The sequence below is a fragment of the Malaclemys terrapin genome, chromosome 16, assembly GCF_027887155.1.
Source record: "Malaclemys terrapin pileata isolate rMalTer1 chromosome 16, rMalTer1.hap1, whole genome shotgun sequence".
In the NCBI taxonomy this organism is placed as follows: Eukaryota; Metazoa; Chordata; order Testudines; family Emydidae; genus Malaclemys; species Malaclemys terrapin.
Window position 1 is genome coordinate 11918026 of NC_071520.1, and position 19645 is coordinate 11937670.

At 46.4% G+C, this 19645-nt stretch overlaps 1 protein-coding gene across 7 annotated transcripts; it reads left to right on the forward strand.

Annotated features, from left to right (window-relative positions):
• The first annotated feature begins 1286 nt into the window (after positions 1–1286).
• ANHX (anomalous homeobox) lies at positions 1287–19303 on the forward strand. 7 transcript variants are annotated; one of them, XM_054005960.1, is made up of 10 exons: positions 1339–1366; positions 4589–4862; positions 5608–5732; positions 5964–6087; positions 8000–8186; positions 9433–9565; positions 9942–10252; positions 11071–11218; positions 14508–14595; positions 17668–19303. In XM_054005960.1, the coding sequence occupies exons 1-10, from the start codon at positions 1350–1352 to the stop codon at positions 17758–17760; spliced, it is 1500 nt and encodes a 499-aa protein (XP_053861935.1). In that variant the 5' UTR covers positions 1339–1349; the 3' UTR covers positions 17761–19303. The 7 variants fall into 7 exon arrangements, with proteins under 7 accessions (XP_053861941.1, XP_053861935.1, XP_053861939.1 ...); XM_054005964.1 differs by lacking the exon at positions 11071–11218 and having other exon boundaries at positions 10163–10252; XM_054005959.1 differs by lacking the exon at positions 1339–1366 and having other exon boundaries at positions 4518–4862.
• The last annotated feature ends 342 nt before the right edge of the window (positions 19304–19645 follow it).

The following is a 19645-nucleotide window of genomic DNA, read 5'->3' on the forward strand; positions in this document are numbered from 1 at the left end:
ATCCAATCCGTGGATTTGCGGGGCTCTATAGGTCAATAAAGGAGTATGCAGAAGATGGAGCCTTACCAGAGGGAAGTTGTTTCCTTAGAGCAAGCATGAAGCTTTAATGCTCATGAAAAGGTCACAGTTATTTTAAATTTCAGTTAAAGTGGGTCTCTGCCCTTTAAGCTTTCAGGACTTGCTGTTCTGGGCTCTGGACCCAGAGATGTGTGTCATGCTGCAGGAACAAGGAATCAGTTGCTGTAGGCGAGGATCCAAGTCTAGGGAGAAATCAATGACAGCTAAACATAAGATGCAGCTGATTACAGGAATGAGGAAGATTGTGAACAGACATGAGAGAGAAAGATCATAAACATTGTTTCAACAAAAATGTGTCTTCATCACAAAAAAGTTTCTGTATCCAAGACCCATTGTGTGAGTGACTATATCTGATATCAGATAGTACGCATGTAGAAAAGACTGTCTGGCTTGAGCTGCCTACCACCCTCTTCATTTAATTCATCTAAGTGTATTGTAATTACCAGTGCATGTCCGATTCCTATTAGATGACATTTTTTTTAAATTTCATCTCCTACCATTCAGGTACCTTGCTGTCACCTAGTTTCCTCAACTGGATGACTATGAAAAGTATCATTTTACATATACAATAGCCACTTCGGGTAACTTTAAGCTTCTTTTTTGTTTGTTTTTTTTAAAGTTCATCTCTACAATTTTCTATGTGCAAGGAAGGATGGGGGGTGGAGGGGGAGAAGCAAATCACATTGGAATGTTTACTTAAAGGTTTTATAAACGACCCCTTTTTAAAAAATGAGACAATCCTACCACAGGTCTGTGTTGGTTTCTAACCTTCAGCGGCTATATTTATTGCTGGACGGTCTAGTCTACACTGAACTGTGGTTAGATTTTAAATCCCTCAGAAACCTAACTTTGAATGAAAATGCTGCCTCCTCTCTACTAGCCCTTGCGTTGCGTTTATTGGAGCACTGGGGGGCCTGTTGTATCCCCCACTGCGCACCCGCCCCTGTATGCTGGGGGGTGGGACGAGAGCTCAGGCCCTTGGCCCTGTAGCGTTTACAGGCGATGTAGCAGGACTACATCGGCCTGAACCGAGCCGGCACTGCAGCAGGAGCGCTCGCCGGAGGGCAGGGCCCCAGCGCTGGTCCTGCAGTGGGTGTTGTCCTGGGGCGCAGCCCACGGGTGCCGCGTGTCCGGCTGAGGGCGCCTGGCCGGGGGGCGTGGGCGGGGTGGGGCCCCGAGCTCCTCCCTGCGGCCGCTCCCGGCGCCGCTTTGCTCGGCGGTGGCTGTTGGCATCGCTGGGACTCGGAGCCCGGCCGGCGCCAAGGCAGCCGATGCCCGCCCTCGGGAGGTACCGCGGGGCTCGGGCTGGGGCGGCTCAGCCTCCCGGGGGGGGGGGGTTCTCTGGGGACCGCAGCGAGCTGCCCGCGGGGCGCCCTCTAGGCAGGGCAGCTACTGACCGGCTCCCCCAGCTGGGCTCACGCCGGCCCGTGCCCTCGCGGGGACAGGGGGCAGGGGCCTGTTCCAAAGCCGGGGGTAAGCAGGACGGGGGGGCTGAAGGAGGCAAAGCGGCGGGATTGGGGTGGGGGGCGCAGCAGCACAGCACATTCTGCTGGCCCCTGAAAAGCGTCTGGAAAAGAGGTTTTAAAAGTGCTGTTCCAGACCCATCCAAACACCGTGGTGGGCTTCTGCCTGTGTGTCACGTAACAGCCGGAGTCCCCTCGCTTCTCCTGCTGGCATTAGCTTAACCACTCTGCCATGCCCGGGCCTCGGGTGGGGTGTGTGCTAGGCCTGTTAGCTGTGTAAGAAGATGAGGCTTTTTTAATCCTACATTCATGGAGTTTTCGCAGTTGCATTTGTATTTAGTGGCTATCACTTGGGAAATCCATAAGCCTCCATCAGAACAGTATTAGCTGTCTGACCCCACAGGTGTTGTAGGGGACTGTTCCTGGCCCACAGCATGTGGAACTTCCAACCACTGGACATGCACCACACCACTCTTTCACAACTTTGAACATATTCAAAAACACAATTTCAGACGTGCATTCTGTTTGAATCGCCGTGGATTCATTTAGGATGACTTTTTCCTCCCACCTGTTTTTTTTTTTTTTTTAAGTGATGCCTTTATTTGCTTTTGGCTTGTATTTTAGTTTTCACCTATTGTTTGCAAGCTAGGAAATTCTTTTTAAGGTGACTTGTCCAAGGACAGCTGGGATCGACAGTGTGGTTGTCTGATGATAAAGTGTTTGTCCTGATTATTTTTGGAGCCAAAATGAGTTATTAAAATGAATCTGTTGAATGGATTTGCATGTCCCTCTCTCAAGGACAAGCTGTGGAGCCAATCAGCACTTAAAATTCCTCTGTGTGCTGAGGGCCTGATCCAGTGCCCCTTGGAAGTCAGTGGAGAGATTTCAGTGGGTGTTGGATTTGTTCCTGTCTGACTTAAGGTTGAAAATGAAAACTGGACTCCCAGTTCAGAACCACTGTAAATGCAACTAGGGTTTTGTCTTCACTAGGGGCAGAAAAAAAGGGGGGGGGGCATTTTTAACCCATGTTAAGCTAACCTGTATTAAAATCTTGGTGAAGAAAAGGTGTTGTAGTTTTAACTCATGTTAACTAATCAGGGTAAACTCAACAGTAGAATTTCCTAATCTTCAAGCAATAGATTAAAAATAAAATATAAAACTAATGCTAAGCAGCCAAATAAAGGCATCATTTAAATAAAAAGGTTGGGGGAAGAGGAGGGAGAAGACTTAAGCATGGGCCAACAATGATTAAATGCTAGGGTTTACCTTGACCAGCTAATATGTTTTAAAACCTACAACTGCCTTGTCTTTGCTAGGATTTTAACACAGATTAGTTAACAAATTTAAAAATACACCCTTTTCCTCATCAAGAAAAGGCGTACGGCTTTGTCGTCACTGCAGTAAAAAGTGTGTGCTTAAATCAATGTAGTTACCTCAGTGTACAATCCTAGTAGAGACTAGGCTCTGAAGTTTTCACCTCAGTGAAGTTTTAAACCTCAGTGAAACCTGAGATCAACCCCAGCTAGCTACATCGAGGTAAAAACTACCCGTGCGTTATCTCCACTAGGATAATACAGTGAAATGGCCAACTTGATGCAAAACCACACCTTTTTTGCAGTGAAGGCAAAACCTGAGAGTCAGCAATGGATGACTTGCCCACATGGTCTAGTCCAGTGGTTCTCAAAGCCGGTCTGCCGCTTGTTCAGGGAAAGCCCCAGGCGGGCCAGGCCGGTTTGTTTACCTGCCGCGTCCGCAGGTTCAGCCGATCGCGGCTCCCACTGGCCTGTTTGCTGCTCCAGGCCAATGGGGGCTACGGGAAGGGCGGCCAGCACATCCCGCAGCCCGCCCCACTTCCCGCAGCTCCCATTGGCCTGGAGCGGTGAACTGCGGCCAGTGGGAGCCGCGATCAGCTGAACCTGCGGACGTGGCAGGTAAACAAACCGGCCCGCCAACTGTTTTCCCTGAACAAGCGGCGGACCGGCTTTGAGAACCACTGGTGTAGTCTACTTAGCTAAACTCTTTCTCTGGCTCTTAGCCAGTTGCAGTCTATCCCAGGGGTTCTCAGACTTTAGTGCACTGTGACCCCCTTCTGACAACAAAAATTACTACATGATCCCAGAAAGGGGGACCGAAGCCTGAGCCCACCCAAGCTCCGCCGCCCAGGGGAAGGGGCCAAAGCCAAAACCTGGGCGGTGGGGTTCGGGCTTTGGCCCTGGGCCCCAGCAAGGCTAACGCCAACCCTGGCAACCGCATTAAAACGGGTTCGCGACACACTTTGGGGTCCCAACCCACAGCTTGAGAACCACTGTTCTATCCTGTCCTTCTAGAGGAGCATATATGGCTAATTCTGTAGGTACTCCTTCCAAAGTTCAGTGTGCAGAGCAGTTACCACTTGATGGCATTTACAAGAATACAAGAGACCAGTGAATCAGCTACAAGTCACTTGTCCCTGTAATTTATTGCACTGTGGAATTTTAGATGCTCCAAGTCAGTGTTTTTCTAATGGGCAGTAAGTAACTTGATCTCACCTATCCGGACTGAGGTTTTAGTTATTCCATTCTGCTAGGTAATTAGATTTTGCACAACCTGGTCAGTGGTTATAATTATGTAGCAGACTAAGTGTTTTGGGGGAGGAGCATCTTTATAAATAATTATTTTCAAGATCCCATATATTCAATGTATTTGCTCTCTTTAAGTTTTACTGATGCTCATTTGCCCTGTATTTTAGCAAGAAAGGGCTTTTGCTCTCTAAGTTGGATGATTACAAAGTGTTCCACTGTCTTGTCATTTGGGGCAAGTCACTGCACCTCCCTGTGCCTTAGTTTTCCCACTTGCAAACCTGGAATGCTTTTTGTCTTACAGGAGGACTGAGAGGCTTAATTACTCTTTGTAATTTGAGAAACTCAGGTGGAAAGTCCTATAAAAGTGCAGTGAAGTATTTTAACGTATAGTATAAGGGAGAATTAGAAGCTAGCAATGTGTCTTGATATGGTGGGGAGTGTTCGTCTAGCAGCTCAAACATCAGATGCTGTTTCTTTGTTGCATAGAAGAGGTGTCCGGAGGAATGTAAGCATGAAGCGGTTCATGGCACTACTTAATAAAAATAAAACCAAGGACACTCCACAGGCCAAGCTGCTGGATCTAGCAGGACAACTCTGCCGCGATCTTCAGGGCATGTCTCCCAGCCTGGAGAAGCTGGTTGAGGCAATGATGGGGTGCAAGCTTCAGGAATATTTCCTCACCAACATCAATGTAGTCCGAGCCTGTGTGCTTGTCCATATCCACAGGGGTCAGCATGACACAGCCTGCAGACTCCTGGAGGTAGGAATGTGTTCTTGGTCACTTCAGTGAAACTACAGGGAGGGCAGGAAGTGTTGTTAGAAAAGCTATGATAACATACATGTCAGGGGTCAGAACGTCAGTGCTTACAGCAACAACAAGTAGGAGACTAGCCTGTTGGGGTCCCTGAGGAGTTTGAGGGAGGGATATACAGTGCTGAGCTCTGTAGGGAAATCCTGGACAAAACATCTGTTAGTAAAAGAGAGCAATTTTTGGAATGTAAAAGACTCCAGGGACCACACAAGTGCAATTCCCATTGGAATTGGGATCCTTCTTGTGCTTAAAGCTCATCATGTCCTTAAGTGTCTTGATGAATCAGGTCCTGAGTGCTCAGCCCCTTGTGGGATAGAGCCCATGGGTGGGATGGTGTGAGGAAGCTTGGGCTGCCAGTGATCGTGCTGTGTGTGTTCTGCGGAGAGAAGAGCCTCCGTTTCCAGAGCTGTCGGCTTAGGACCATTCACCAGGTCTACATTCACCGTTGTTTTTTTTTTTAAAAAAGCAGTAGGTGCATAATGCGCTCTTTTCTGGCATGAGGTGTCCTGTGCAGGTTTGAGGAGTAATAGTGGGCCATGCAAAAGACTCATACCTTTGGGGAAGGCTACCAACTCCGCTGATCCAGTGTGAATCCCTTTGAGTACGTTTCAGGATGCTGAGGGTTTTTTCCCCTCTGTAAAAGTCATTGGTTGACTGTCTGGAGAGGGTGTGCTCAGCCCTGCCATTGTCTTAGTGTTGCAGGGCGAAAGAAAAGAAGGAGCTGGTGCAACTTTGGAATGAGATCCACTACCACAAAGTCATGGAGAAACATCACACAGATTCCCTGACACCGGTGCAGAAATTCCGGTGCAGGAAGAGGTACCTTGGCAGTGGGATGATCTGGTGCTCTTCCTTTACTGTGATTTGGGGGTGTGGTGGATGAAAACTAAAAGGCTGTATTCACATCCTAAGATGGACATTTCTTGGGGAACAGGTTTCACCGTTAACTTGAAACTTTGGCCTACTCCTGTTGCAATCAATGGAAAACCTCCATTGAGTTTAATGGCGCAGTTTGGGGACCTTGGTGATTATCCTTTCTTTTTTGCACAGGAATCCTCCACCAGTTTCTCTCTGTCCTGAAGGCATAAAGAATCGAAACTATCCAGAAAAAGTGCGCCAAAAGCTGCACCGATTTGCTGCAAACGTGACAATGAATCCAAACAAGAATCAGCGGGTATGGATGCTCTATGCTACAGTGTTACTCAGGTTGTTGCTGAACGTTGCCTTGCACAGGAACAGCAGCAACTACTGTGATCAAGGCTCCATAACTGTTTCCAATCTAACCCCTTGTTTCAGTCAGTTTTTGGACTGAAGTTTCTCATGTTTGATCATTGCCCAAAGGGGTGTGCGTTTTAATATTTTTTTAAGCTTAAGCAAAAGAAACTCAGTTGTTCTATGGAGCAAAGAAGTGGGAGAAAATGTCTTCCCTGTTAAATAGTGTTTTAACAACTCTAATGTTGAATTGACTGGGTGAAATTTGGCAGGGAAATAGCTCTCACTGAGAAGCACTGTCGGTGTTCTGGTGCTAACTGGTTGTGATTTGACTGAGTTATAACCCATTTAAAAGTGCACTGAGTTTTCTTGCTAGACTTGTAAAATTTGCAGCCAAGATAGTCAGCCCTGTGCTTATGTGCATCTAGCTTTAGCTGGACAGAGACAAATGTAGTGAAAGTGGCTGAATGAGCCAGGACTTGGCAGGAATCCTTGTCTGATTCACTGTTCTATAAGGTAAAAACTGCAGCGCTCCTAACATTTTCACTCAAGGGGCTCCCTCCTTCAAGCCCCCAAGGTGTATGGGGAACAGGTTATTCTGGGCATGTTTAGCTTAGTTCTGCATTGTGAAATTTTTTTTTTAATATTTTTAATTAAAACAGCAGCAACTTACAAAAATCTGTGTTAAGAGAATGCTGAGGTTGCTCAATTAAGCACTTAAAAGTCAGGAAATGACAGTGGAAAGTAGCACACTAGACCATAACTTTGTCCTGTTGTGTGTGGGCATTATGATATATGATCATGTAATTTATCAAGTAGTTTAATATAATAGATAATTTTTCTACAGCCTTAGATATGTGCATGTGTACTACTTTGAGTCTCTTAAAGTTATTTTATGCAATGTACACAACAAGCCATTCTTACACAGTATTCCACTGATAAAATATAACAACCTAGAATAATAGTGAAATTTGCTAGCATGTATAAGGCCCCCAAGTTTGTGACTAAATTAGCTTTGTAGTTAACTTCCCTGTTCCCTGAATTACACCCCAGGAAGGTTGCACTTCTGATTTGAAAAGAAAATATATAATACATGTATGTTGACTAAATTATTAAACTACTTACTTGAGAGAGAGGAAAATCTATTATATAAATAGCCAAAATCAATAAAGACATAGTTTCATTATCACAATGATAATATAGTAAGTTTAAAAGTATGAAAATATATTACAAGATGTTACACATGTGTCTAACAAAAAAATGTTATACTGCATTTAATTAAAGAGTACAGTAATGAATATATACAAGGGAGAAGAGTAAAGGTTACATGTGCAACCTTAACTGTGGCATTTCTGGACTTTTGATTGTTTAAATCAAATGTTCTCTTAATATATTTTTTTAATGTAATAGATTTTAACACAATAGATTTTAAAGACCTGTCATAGATTATTTTTTAAGGCCGGAATGGACCATTATGAGAGTTTAGTCTGCATAAGGCAGGCCATAGAATTTCACCCAGTGATTCCTGCGTTGAGCCCAATAATTTGTGTTCCACTGGTAAATTACCTTCACTTTTAAAAATGTGCTTATTTCCATTAGTTAGTTATTTATATCAGTTAAATTACAAGTAAGGCAAAAACCCATTGGTATTCTTGGGATTCCCTTTCTCAAATAGGATGTCAAGGGAGAATTAACTTTTTCTGTTCTCTTCCTCTTTATGAGCTGATCAATCAGTGGGAGCGATGCATGTTTTCCAAGGACCTGCATGAGGGTCTGGAAGCTCATATTGTCAGATTGCTTTTGGAAACTGGAGGGACGAGTATGGTTATTTAGATGTGGTTTATTCTTTTTCCCCTGGTTACCTGGATTTGCAGGAGGGTTTGGCTCAGGATATGAACCTGCAGCCAAATCAGGTCTATAACTGGTTTGCCAATTACCGTCGTCGTCAAAAAACCCGGCTCAGTCGGCTGGAAAAGCTCATCGGTTCAACCGATGAGGAGCCTTCAACTCACCAAGCAAAACATCAGCCTGATAATGGATCTTGCATTCCACAAGCTGCAGGTTGGTCTCCTCCCAGTGGTCTTGGGATGTGGTCCAGCAAAAGGAAGCCCGTTTTAGTATCACCTCATGATAAACAGAGGGGCACTATTAGCTACCCCTGCTTCCTTGGGATCAGTAACTCAGCATTACTGAATCAAGCAGACATGGGAGGATTATGCTCTGGTACACAGGCCTCCTCTCTGCGCTGTTAGAATAATAGAATCATAGAATAATAGGGTTGGAAGAGACCTCAGGAGATCATCTAGTCCAACCCCCTGCTCAAAGCAGGACCAATCCCCAACTAAATCATCCCAGCCAGGGCTTTGTCAAGCCTGACCTTAAAAACCTCTATGGATGGAGATTCCACCACCTCCCTAGGTAACCCATTCCAGTGCTTCACCACCCTCCTAGTGAAAAAGTTTTTCCTAATATTCAACCTAAACCTCCCCCACTGCAACTTGAGACCATTACTCCTTGTTCTGTCATCTGCCACCACTGAGAACAGCCGAGCTCCATAGCGCCATCCTCTTTGGAACCGCCCTTAGCCATCAGTGGGTGGAAGTAGGGAGTTTGTATCAGTCACCTTCTCCCTGCAATCAGGGCAGCACTCTGTTCCTGTTGGGCATCATTGTTGACACAGTGGGTGTCAAAAGGGTTATAGCAGAGTTGCCCCCTACTGCTGCATCCAACTGTTACCATGGTAGACACCACCCTGGAGAGGGTATAGCAGGTGTCACGGCAGTTGACAGTGCTCATGCATTGGTGAAGTTGGCATCTGGTTCCTTCCAACCCCACACCTCCATGGATGTAGCATGTCACTTTCCTAATGTCTTGCCCTTCACCAGCCTAGCAAGTGAAAATCCGAAGGTTGCACCTACATCGCTCACACTACCCAAATGCCTTGTCAAGGTTGGACTGGGTACAAAGCGCCAATCTAGATCATGAATACTAAGAGTTGCTAGCAACACAATAATAGTTTATAAGTAGAGGAATCCCGCTCCCCAAGCTAGGAAGTGGGGCAGCCCAGTGCAGACATGTGACTCTGGACCTGCAATTCACTCCAGTAAAACTCAGTACAAAACCTGAGCATTTCCATTCACCCTTCCAGGGTCATGACCAGAATTCAGTCATTAATAATGACGGGGAGAGCCCTGTTGTATTTGCCCACTAGCACCAACCTCTGTTAGTTTCCTTTCGGCGTCACAACTGTAGTGACCCTAGGGCTCCCAGGAGTCTTGTGCCACCTGCCCTGTTCTATGTCTTGCAGACGCATTTCCTGCAGGCGTTGGCTCCGAGCAGAAAGAGATTACCCTTGTGCCCTGTGGTCCGGGGTGGGAGCAGTCCGCTGCGGGTCTGGACTGTTCTGCTGATGGGACCTTTTCAAAGTTGCTGGAATCCAGGTGATGTATGAGGGAGTCTCATCATTATAGCAGAAGTGCAGTGACTGTGTGACTTTAACCTCCCTCACAGGACTGACATTCCCTTCAAGCTGGCAGTGCCCAGGGAGACTAGTTTGGAGCCTTGACTCCTTTCATAGATGGGAGTGGTCAGTGCCCCAAAATCAGCTGCAGCCATTCTGAGCAGCTGGCACAGACTCCCCATCCCCCCTGGACTGGTGCTCCGGGGTTCAGTTGGCAGTGACTCCTTTCTAGGAGAGAGGGGGCTAGGGGTAGAGCTGCTATAGGTACTGAGCAGCTGTCTCTCCCATTAAGAGATGATGATGATGCTCTTAGTAGAGCAGTAAAGTCAAGCCTCTCATTCACTGCATCACTATAGCTTTCTGCAGAGCAGTGAGTTACAGGAAATGAGGTCAACTAAAACTTCAGTGACCCCTCTCAGCACGGAAGAGCCAACAGCTTTCTGCACTAAGGCTGAGCACGGAATAAGCCTTAGCTCTGCCACCGTGGAGACCAGACAGACGTCAAGTTACACTGCCACTAGCCCCTGGCTGGAGAACTTTGTCCTATGCTCCTGTGCCTCGCTTCCCTTCCAAACAGAACCTCTGGACGCAAGGCAGCCAACTCCCAGTGCAGAAGGCGTCTCCGGCACGAGCAGCCAGTGCCCCCTGTGGAGCCCTGGCACAGCAGGTTAGTGGAACTGCCCTCTGTTCAGAGCCATTGTTGGTTTGAAAACGCTTTGATTTTTTGTCTTAGACCTTCCTGCTTCCACAGGCAGCCTCCTCTGTCTAGTGACAAGCAGGGGAGCTGGGCTTAACCTGAGCGCTTGTGTCCTGCTCCCAACAGGTCAGGGAGCAAGTCTGAAAATCTAGACCACTGGACTTGACCAGGGTTTGTTTTTACCCCTGTACCTCTTTGCTCAGGCTGCAGGCCCTCCAGCCACTTCTGTGAGGCCGCGCTTACCCCTTAGCTGCCACTTCTGTGAGGCCGCGCTTACCCCTTAGCTGCTCCTCTGGCCAACTCCCTTCAGCTGTTTGCTGTTCACCTAACTCGGCTGCTGGCTTTTAAATATTTAAACCCCCTTGATTCTCAACAGCCGAGTACTGCTTGCACCCTTTTCACTTTCTTTTGTCCTTACTTGCTCCTCCTTGTCTTTCAGACCTCTCCCTTCCTTTCCCCTGCCTTCTCACTCGCTCCATTCTGTCCCACCCCATGTAGTTCACTGATCCTGCAGCTTCCCCTGTCTTCTCCCCCTTCTCTGGAATGGTCTCATTTGGACACATTAATTCATGTCTCCAGAGCCGAGAAGGGAAGTTGGATGGAAGCAGATGGGGAGAGGAGCAGCCAGTTGTGCAGCGGCTAGGTGCCAGCTAATTACTGCGGCTGGCCATAATTGCGGGTGTGGGATTGTGGTGCGTCTGTCACGCAGCCTCTGATGAGGAAGGCTGGGTTTGTGGGCTGAGCCTTGTTATCTGTAGCTCTCTTAACATTGGCATTTACTCCAGCAGGTGTCAGAGCTTCTATGAGCAGGGTCCCTCGAGGTGGCTGTATAGAGACCAGTTCAGAAAGCTTCTGTCACCAGGCAGATTTAGAGATTGACAGTTTCGTGCTTAGAGAAGGACAGCTAGGGTCCCTGGAAGCCATTCTTCCCCACAGGTAACAGGAGCGGAGGACACAAGTGAGAATGGAGTTCTGTGCTCAGTCCTTTCCCTGGTCTCCAGCCTCCCTGCCTTTCAGTAGGGCTTAGGGAGCAATGTGATGATACTTCCCACGCCGGGGGCCTGATTCTCCCACTGCCTTGGCTTTGGCCTTGTATTGACGTCTTCATCTGTGCACAGGGGTGTGAAATGCTACATAATTGCACTCATTGTGTGCAGCGTAAATGGCTCCACATGGTGCAGGGCAAAGGAGAATCAGGCCCCCAGTCTTGTACAAGAAGGGACAAATCCATCCCACCCAACCCTATCTGAACTGGGTTCAGCGTCTGAACTGCTTGGCCAGCTTGTTTCTAACAGTGAATGCCACCCATCCTGACTGTGATGGGCCCATCCTCAATCCTGACAGCTGGGTCTATGGAGCCTGTGAATCAACCTTTTGGAGATGCACAGCATCAGGACAAGATTGTTCCATACAGCAGGCTATCAGAGGTGGCAGCCCTGGAACTCCAGCTGCGCTGTCTGTCTCTTTCTGCGCCAGGTTTTCTATCAGATGTTTCATGGTTGCAGGTTTCCCCCTGCAGGTTTTGCAGCTCATGGGATGCAAAAATGCCCTGGTACCATCATGATGTTACATAGCAGTAGATGCCACAGAGCAAATATCATGAAGTTGCTTTTGTTTGCTGACCTGCAGGACAAAATAGAAGCAGCAACCTCCTATCCCAGCTCTTCTCCTCCATTCTTTCTACCATTTGTGTAATAATGACATTATCAAGCACTATGTAATTAATTCTCACAGAAGTCCTAGTAGGTAGGTAAGCATTATTATCCCCATTTTATAGATGACAATACCGAGGCATGTAGAGGTTATGTGACTTGCCAAAGGCACAAAGGGAGTCAGTGTGAGGGTTGGGAATAGAACTCAAAACTTCTCATTCCCAGTCCCCTGCTGAAACATCTTGACACTTTTCCTGTCTTCCCCAGTTGGTCTGGTGCTTGCAGCTCGTGCCAGGACTAGCATTTCAAATATCCTATACTGGGTGGTTTGGGATTGCCCAGGCCTGGGGATTGTAATAGACATAATGGGGAAGGGCTGCAGGCTGAGTTCTGGGATTCACAGTCTTAAATAGCAACTAAAGTTCAAGAAGGATCATAGAGGAGCTGCTAGTGACGTTCTGGCTGGATTTAAAACCGTATGTTCTGTTTCTAGAATGAATCATATTTATTTTTAAAATATGTACTGCAATTGGGGGAAATGTATGGTAAATGTCTCCTTGTTTCAGTATGTGATGTGGGTACATAACCAATATCAAGAAGCTGCATGCCGTCCCTCCTTATCATACTCCTGGCAGTGGTAACCCTTGCTGATTGCAAGGACACCTAGTCATGAGGACAGAGTTAGTTTCCTCTTCTCCTATCCCTGCTGTGACTGCTGCACATTGACTTATTACCTGCCTCAGTTTCTCCCTGGAGGGTCCTGAAATTGGCACAAGATTTAGAATTTTCAAAAGTGATGTAGGCATTTAGGGACCTGAGTCTCACTAAAATGGGACTTAGGGGCTCCTTAGTCATTTAGATGCTTTTGAAAACGTTACCCATGGAGACTGGAAGACACAGAGGATTGTCCTTAATTGTTATGGGCTAGACCTCTAATCAGTGGACATATGTGTGCTTGGTGGGCCACTGTAACCCCAGCTAATCTTTGCCTCAGAGGAAAAGCTCCGGTTCTTTCCACTCAGTAATAACAACAATAATTAATAATAATATTGCACTTAGCTCCTTCCATCTGAGGATCTCAGATATTAATGAAAGGAGCCTCTCAAACACCCTGTAAGGGAGGTCAATGGCATTGTCCCCACTTTACAGATGAGAAAAATGAGGCCTAGAGAGGGACATGACTTACCCAAGGTCACATGCTGTCAGTGCCTGGAATGGACTTCCAACTGCATGCTCTCACTACCAGATCACCCTCTGTCCCTTATTGGTTGGTGACAATTGCAGGGGCAGATCTAGAAGTCAACCCAGGGAGACTCAGTCTGCTTTTCTCATTGTAAAGGTGCTCACCCTGACTGGACTCGGCCTGAAAGCTCATTAGAACAACTCCAGTAGATTTCCTGCATCTGTTCATAGTCTGTCTTAAGCCCCTGGACTGTATCCAAATCCGGCTTTGTGATTTGCAGGGCCCAGGGCTGCGAGGAAGGAGTGTGGGGGAGGAATCGGACTATCTGGTCGTGCTGCTGGGTGGGACGAGTTGTGTCCAGCTAGTAAACTGTGGCTCTGTGTGGGGCCCTAAGCAATGGCCACCCTTGCTGTGTCCTCCTTGCTCCTCTGGTGGGAGTGGGTGAAATTTGGCACAGCTCATGATTCATGTAGAGCAAAACTCCCTAGTGATGGGCATTTGAAACAAAAGCCCACTCACCTCCATGGAGCAAGAAAACCTGGATTTTCCAGAGATCATATTGGTTTAGGATGTACAAATGCTTCAATACTCATTGCAAATTGTGGATCCTGCCTGCATTGTTGGGACCTTAACTCAGGCTGCTGGGAATGCTTCTAGCAATGGGTCCTCTGCTCTGCATCTGCTGTAGGCTAAGTGACAGTGAGGAGCGTTGCTGGGAGCAGGATGGACAGCGCTGCTAACACAGCAGGCAGGATCTGGAGGTACCTCTGAGACTTTGAGATGGTTATGGAGAGAAAGGGAGAGATGCGTTCATCCCATCTGCCAAGCCCCCTCCCTTCCTTGGCCTAGCACCTGTGGCTCTGAGCATAGCCAGCATTTCTGTTCTGACCTTTGGGAAAGCCCAGATGTGAAGTCTGGATGAGGGGTAAGCTGCAGGCTGAGATCTGAGACTCTCAGCTAGAGGCCTTGAAAGACTGTAGAGACGGCACTAAGGATGTTTTGGTTAGTTCCAAAGGCTGTGTGTTTTGACTCTAAAATCATTGTTTTTATCATATTCTCCAGGATAGACACAATCCTTGGTAGATGTCTCCTTGTTGTAGAGTGTGTTCTGGGTACATAAGCAAAATCAGGAATCTATGTGCCAGCCCTCTTTAGCACTCCTGGCACTGACAATGCTCTCACTGCAGGATCTGTTTAATCATTCTAATAAGGGTGGGGAGGGGGCGTGGGTTTACGTAGTGCTCACCTGTATGTGAACAGAAGCTTCTCCTGCAAATGTCCCTCCAGACCCGCTGCTGGGAGGCTAAAGTAAATGGTGCATGATTGCAAAAGGAACACGAGGAGGTCCCAGGTTCTTATGTGAGCTAACTTGTTCTGATGGTTTTTCCAGTGCCCCTCAGGCTGTGCTTGGCAAATCCCAGTGCCCACCAGTTTCCACATCCCATCTGGAGGAAATCCAGGCCTTGGGACACAGCCAGGTAAGAGAGTGCACTCAATCTACAAAGGAAGAGACCTCTGGAGCGTAATCCTCTCCAGAGGGAGATGGAAGATGTGAAGTAGAAAGTAGGGGGTTTCTTTAAGGATCATCATGATGGGACAGGTAACAACAGCATATCCCATTGCTGACGTTCTTAGGATGTGCTGAAAAAATGCACGCAAGTGTTCTATTTCCAGGCTCTCCCACCAGAGGTAGGTCCCCTCCCCTGACCAACATTTTCAAATGTGGCTGCCTAAAATTAGTCACCCAAATTGGTATAAGCACATAACTTAGTGCTTTGATTTTGATAGGTGCTGAGCACTCATAATTCCCATTCATTTTCAGAAGAGCTCAGCACATTCAGTGCATGTTGGGTGCTGGGCTCTTTTGAAAGGGGGTGCTGAACTCTGTATAGGAGCTGAGCTCGTCAGAAAATCCAGCCTTCTTTGCAAGGGAGCCACCTAGTTATTCCAGCCACAGCCTTTTACAAGGTGGTATTTTCTTTAGGAGATTGAGCATTGAATGTCTAAGGGTTAATTTCCACTGGCTTTCTCCCTCAGTACAGGTGGGATTTATCTCTTGTGAAAGAAACAGTCTTTAGCTCCTCCCTCAGCCATGACATCATGTCCTGTCCTATAAAAGAAAGTGAAGATATTGGTACATTTTTGAGTGTTTCTTTTTGAGAACTGTGTGACTAGTGTTCTCCTTTCTCCTTTACTATTCTCTTGATTCCTGTGTCCCTTAAAGGTCTTGGATCCTATGTAAGGCAGGCTAGCCTGGCTCTGACATTCATGCGCATGGACTTGGATATTTAGGGCCACTGCCTGTAATCTCAGGATATTTACAGTGTGATAAGATTTCTTCCTAAGAAGAATATAGACTCCTTCAGTGCTGTCCATTGCTTACTGGCTTTTGCATGCTCAGAGGCAAATCCTTGAAATGGGAATAGCTGGTGAGCGATTTGGGTCTCTGACTGAGAAGCCCCTGTTGCTCAGTCCCATTATTTACTCACAGAGTCCAGTAGGCATTCAGGCAGGATTAGCTCCTGGTGGCATATTAAAGATGTTGATTCATGTCGTAGCAATTCTTCTCCTTTTAATGCTCAGAGACCTCCCTCTGCCCCAAGGTCTCCAAACCCAATCTAGGCAAGTTGTCAGAGGCCAATTCCCTGGACAGTGTCCACCAAGTACTAGAGAGGGATTTTCTTTCACGTAAATTGCTTATCTAACCCTCATTAAATTAAACATGTGTCACTGTAGCTGCTGATCCAGCAGCCCGTATTCTTACAACATATCATTTAACTCACTGTTTATGCACAATGTAGGAGGTCTGCACAGAACTGTGTATAGCTAACCACCCTAGATTGTGCATGCTTAAATGGTGTGCACCTTCTAACAGCAGCTGTATGGTTTGAATTAGGGATGTAAAATATTAAATGGTTAAACGGTTAACCGATAAGTATTTGTCTCACTATTAATATATTACAGTTAACATTACGTTGGGGCTGGGGGGGGGGGGTGTCACATAATGGGATGGGGCTGCAGAAGCGGAACTTTCCCAGCCTCTGAGTTCTAATGTTACTATGACAACTCAGTAGTAGGGGAAGGGAGGGGACGCTTGAGGCTCCGCCCAAGCTGTTGGCATGACCCGATGTGTGAGCGTGTGACACTGCCTCATGGTCCCACAGCCTGTCCCTGGCCCCCTAGCCACACAGTTCAGACAGCTGCAGCCCATGCCCCCTCAGGAATCTCTATGTGCTTGGCATGGGTGTGTCTGGGCACCCAGCCCCACTGTCCCCATGGCTTCCCGCGGCTGCTGTACAGGCTGGGGTTCTGGGGATCACTGCCTCCATTGGCACACCCCCTCCTGCTGGCCTGTTTGCCATGTGTCTGCAGCGGCTTTCAAGGGACCCAGTCAGGTCAAAAATAATATAATTAAAGCACAAATCTTCACTTGGGTGCCAGTACTAGGCTAGTATGGCCTCTGAAAAATGACAAAGATAATATATATGTGGGCTATATTGTGAACTTGTTAACGATTAAACCGTTAACCGATATAACCGATATTTCAATAGTTTAAATAGGTACTTTTAAAAACAATATTTACATCCCTAGTTTGAATCTATTCTCCCAGTGTCATTAGCATTTTAGATATGACATTCATTACAAAATGTTTTACTGTCCCTTAAAAGGGATTTTTTCCCCCGTAACAGCCATCTTATAGAAGCAGAAAGCAATGCTGCAACAGGAAATAGTAAACAAAACAAATAAGTTAGTTTCCTTACTAGGTGACCTGCTTTTTAACACTGCTTTTTAAGGCAGCAACATCCCCGAGGATGGCAGCAAGAAATCCAGTGTGCTGAGAGCTGTGTGACACATTTCTGAATTGGATGATAATAAACAGTACAACCTAAGAAATTTCCATCTGACATCCATCTGGAACTACCTGTCACGTTTATATCTTGGCCTCAGATTTACTGGTGTAGAGAGCACTTAGCGTCAGTTTCTGTTTTTCTTATACTGATATAATCTGCTGGAACAAATGTTTTGAAAAGATATTTTAAAATATCTGTTAACCCTATTGTGGGAGGCAGCTGCAGCTCTGAAGACAGTAACAGAAACACCCTTTGAGCCTCTAACAGAAGCAGGATGAAGATCTGGAAAATGACCTTTTTACAGCCATAACATGAACCAGATGAGTAGGAAAGCTTTGGACATTCATGATGAATGAACCTTTTCTAAGATTTCCAGGGTTCGCGGTCTCTCTGTTGCTAGAGCTTTCATATTTCTCCCATCTGCAAGGGAGACATTGTGTGTAAACAGTTTTTCCCTTTCACTCTCTCACTCTGTGTGATGACTTGCCCTGTCGGTACTCAGGAAATGGAACAAGAATTCCTCTTGCTTTCAGCCCCCTCTGTACGTATACCCCATTGTCACCCCGGTACCTCCCCCACACACTTCTGTGCTCTCCTATCTCTGCTCAAGAAGGAAAACAGGAGCTCCTCTGCAGATGGTAATTGCATCCTTAAAGGAAGTGTACAATGAAGCTTGTGGTCCTTTATTTTGTCTTTCAGGTGCTGGAGAATCCACTAAGCGATCCCATGACCAGTGACACATTCTGGGCAGCATGGCTACTCTTTGAATTCTCGGTCGGTGGTCGACTGTAACTCGCATAGCAAGACTTTGTATGATGGTCTGCAGTTCTGCAGTGATTGCCCCTTTCTCGCCAAAAGAGGCAGTCAGATAACACAGTGTAGTTAACTGGGAAAGGAGACCTTTTCTAATTGTTACCAAGTTCATTTTGGCTACAGTTTTATCAAGAGTTTCAAAAGTAACAAACAAAAGCAGTGCTCCCTGAGGTTCTTGCATATCACAGACTTTAACTGGGACAATTTGAAGCTGCGTAGCCCGTTGCAAGTATTTAGTCACTGGTTCTATGGAAGTTAAATTGTTCAGGTCACTCCGTATTCATAACTGTGTATCTGGACGAGATGGTTCTGGGTCCCTCTATTATTGTTGTTGGTGAAGTTGTGTAAAAAGCCCCTCAATTCAAAGGGAGTAAAACCTCAAAAATGTCATCTACAGTGTGGATGCCCTGTGGGTTTGTTAAGGCTGGAGAATTTGGGACCTAGCTGAGCCTTGATACAAAGCTGTCTCCTCTAACCTCTGCAGTTCACCTGTGCTGTGAATTCTGGGGCACTCCAAATCCCATAGTGCCACAGATTGCACATTTTGGAGCACTATAGAATTCATAGCACCCAACAAAACTGTATTATAGAGGATGAGATGAGGAAAGCCAGAGTATCAGGGCCCAGTAGCAGGTGGACCTTGAATTCCCCATGAAGGTCAGAGGAATGGAGAGGGTGGGGACATCTGAACCCTTTCAATCCACACTTAGAATTCCCAACTCCAGCTGGACAGGAGCTCTGCAACTGGTCCTAATGGTTGCCTTTCCCACAGTCTGCAGAAGCCTGAAACTGAAGGCCTGATTCTCTACTGCCTTGCACTTACACCTGTACAGAGTGAATGTAGAACACTGCCATTTTCATTTGGTAGCATATTAAATTGACTTTGCGTTTATTTTGCAGGTACACATTGACTGCTTGAGGTGCAGGGCAGTGGTGAAGCAGTCCTTGTATGTCCCCAAGTATCTTGCAAAGCAGCTTTTGGGTTGTGCAGCCCCAGATAACCTCAGACTGCAGGAGTATGTGACCTCTAATAGAAATTGGTAACTGTATTCAGCTGAAGTCTAATACCTGAATTTTGGGCAAATATCTGAGGCTCCTCACAGCTCTGATCGGAGGAGTACACTGCTAACAATTCCTCTATTCAGATACTCTTTCCCAAACCAGCCTCCAAGCCATCTGCTTCTGCTCCCTCTCCATTGTGTTTTTTTGTTCTATCACAGATCAGGAGCCCTACACTTTTCCTTTTATCTCACCCCGGGGCTAGAAAATGGAAATTGTGAGAGAAATAGGGGAGGGGAGTTCATTTGCACCCAGGCTCAAAAACACTGAGGGGCAGATCATTGTTTAGCTTTTTAAGTATTCACCACAATTGTGTGTTGTTGTTTTTTTTAAAAAGATTCTGGATCACAAAAGAGGATCCTCCTTTCCCAGAGTCCAGGCTTAGGGTTCACTGGTGGAAGGCTGATGTCCACATTGACTCTCTTGTAATGAAGTAAGTTTGCAAATAAAGGTTATGAGTGGACCTCTCTCTCTCTGGTTCATTTTCCACACAGTAGAATATTATGTGATTATAAAAAGACTTTTAAAAAGCATAATTCCACCAGGCCTCAGGTATATTTGTGCTACTGCGGGGTGTGCAGGCAGCTCACTCAGGAGTCCATCTCTATAGTTCTTACCTAAGTCTCAGTACCTGCACTGGCATTTGATTGCTTTTTCTAACTTGGTTTCCAAACCTTTTGCATCTGAGACACTTGTGTTTGGAGGGGGCTATATGAGATTGTTGTTGGTTTTTTTAATGAGGGGGATTTAGATGAATTGGAGTGTATATGTGGTCAGGAGGGGAGCAGTTATTTGATGTAGTAGA

Coding starts and splice junctions, on each gene's coding strand:
- ANHX (XM_054005959.1), top strand. CDS start 4,518: ATGTGTCTTGATATGGTGGGGAGTGTTCGTCTAGCAGCTCAAACATCA. Junction 10,253..11,070: donor GTGGAGCCCTGGCACAGCAG/GTTAGTGGAACT, acceptor TTACTCCAGCAG/GTGTCAGAGCTTCTATGAGC. Junction 14,596..17,667: donor AGGCCTTGGGACACAGCCAG/GTAAGAGAGTGC, acceptor TTTGTCTTTCAG/GTGCTGGAGAATCCACTAAG.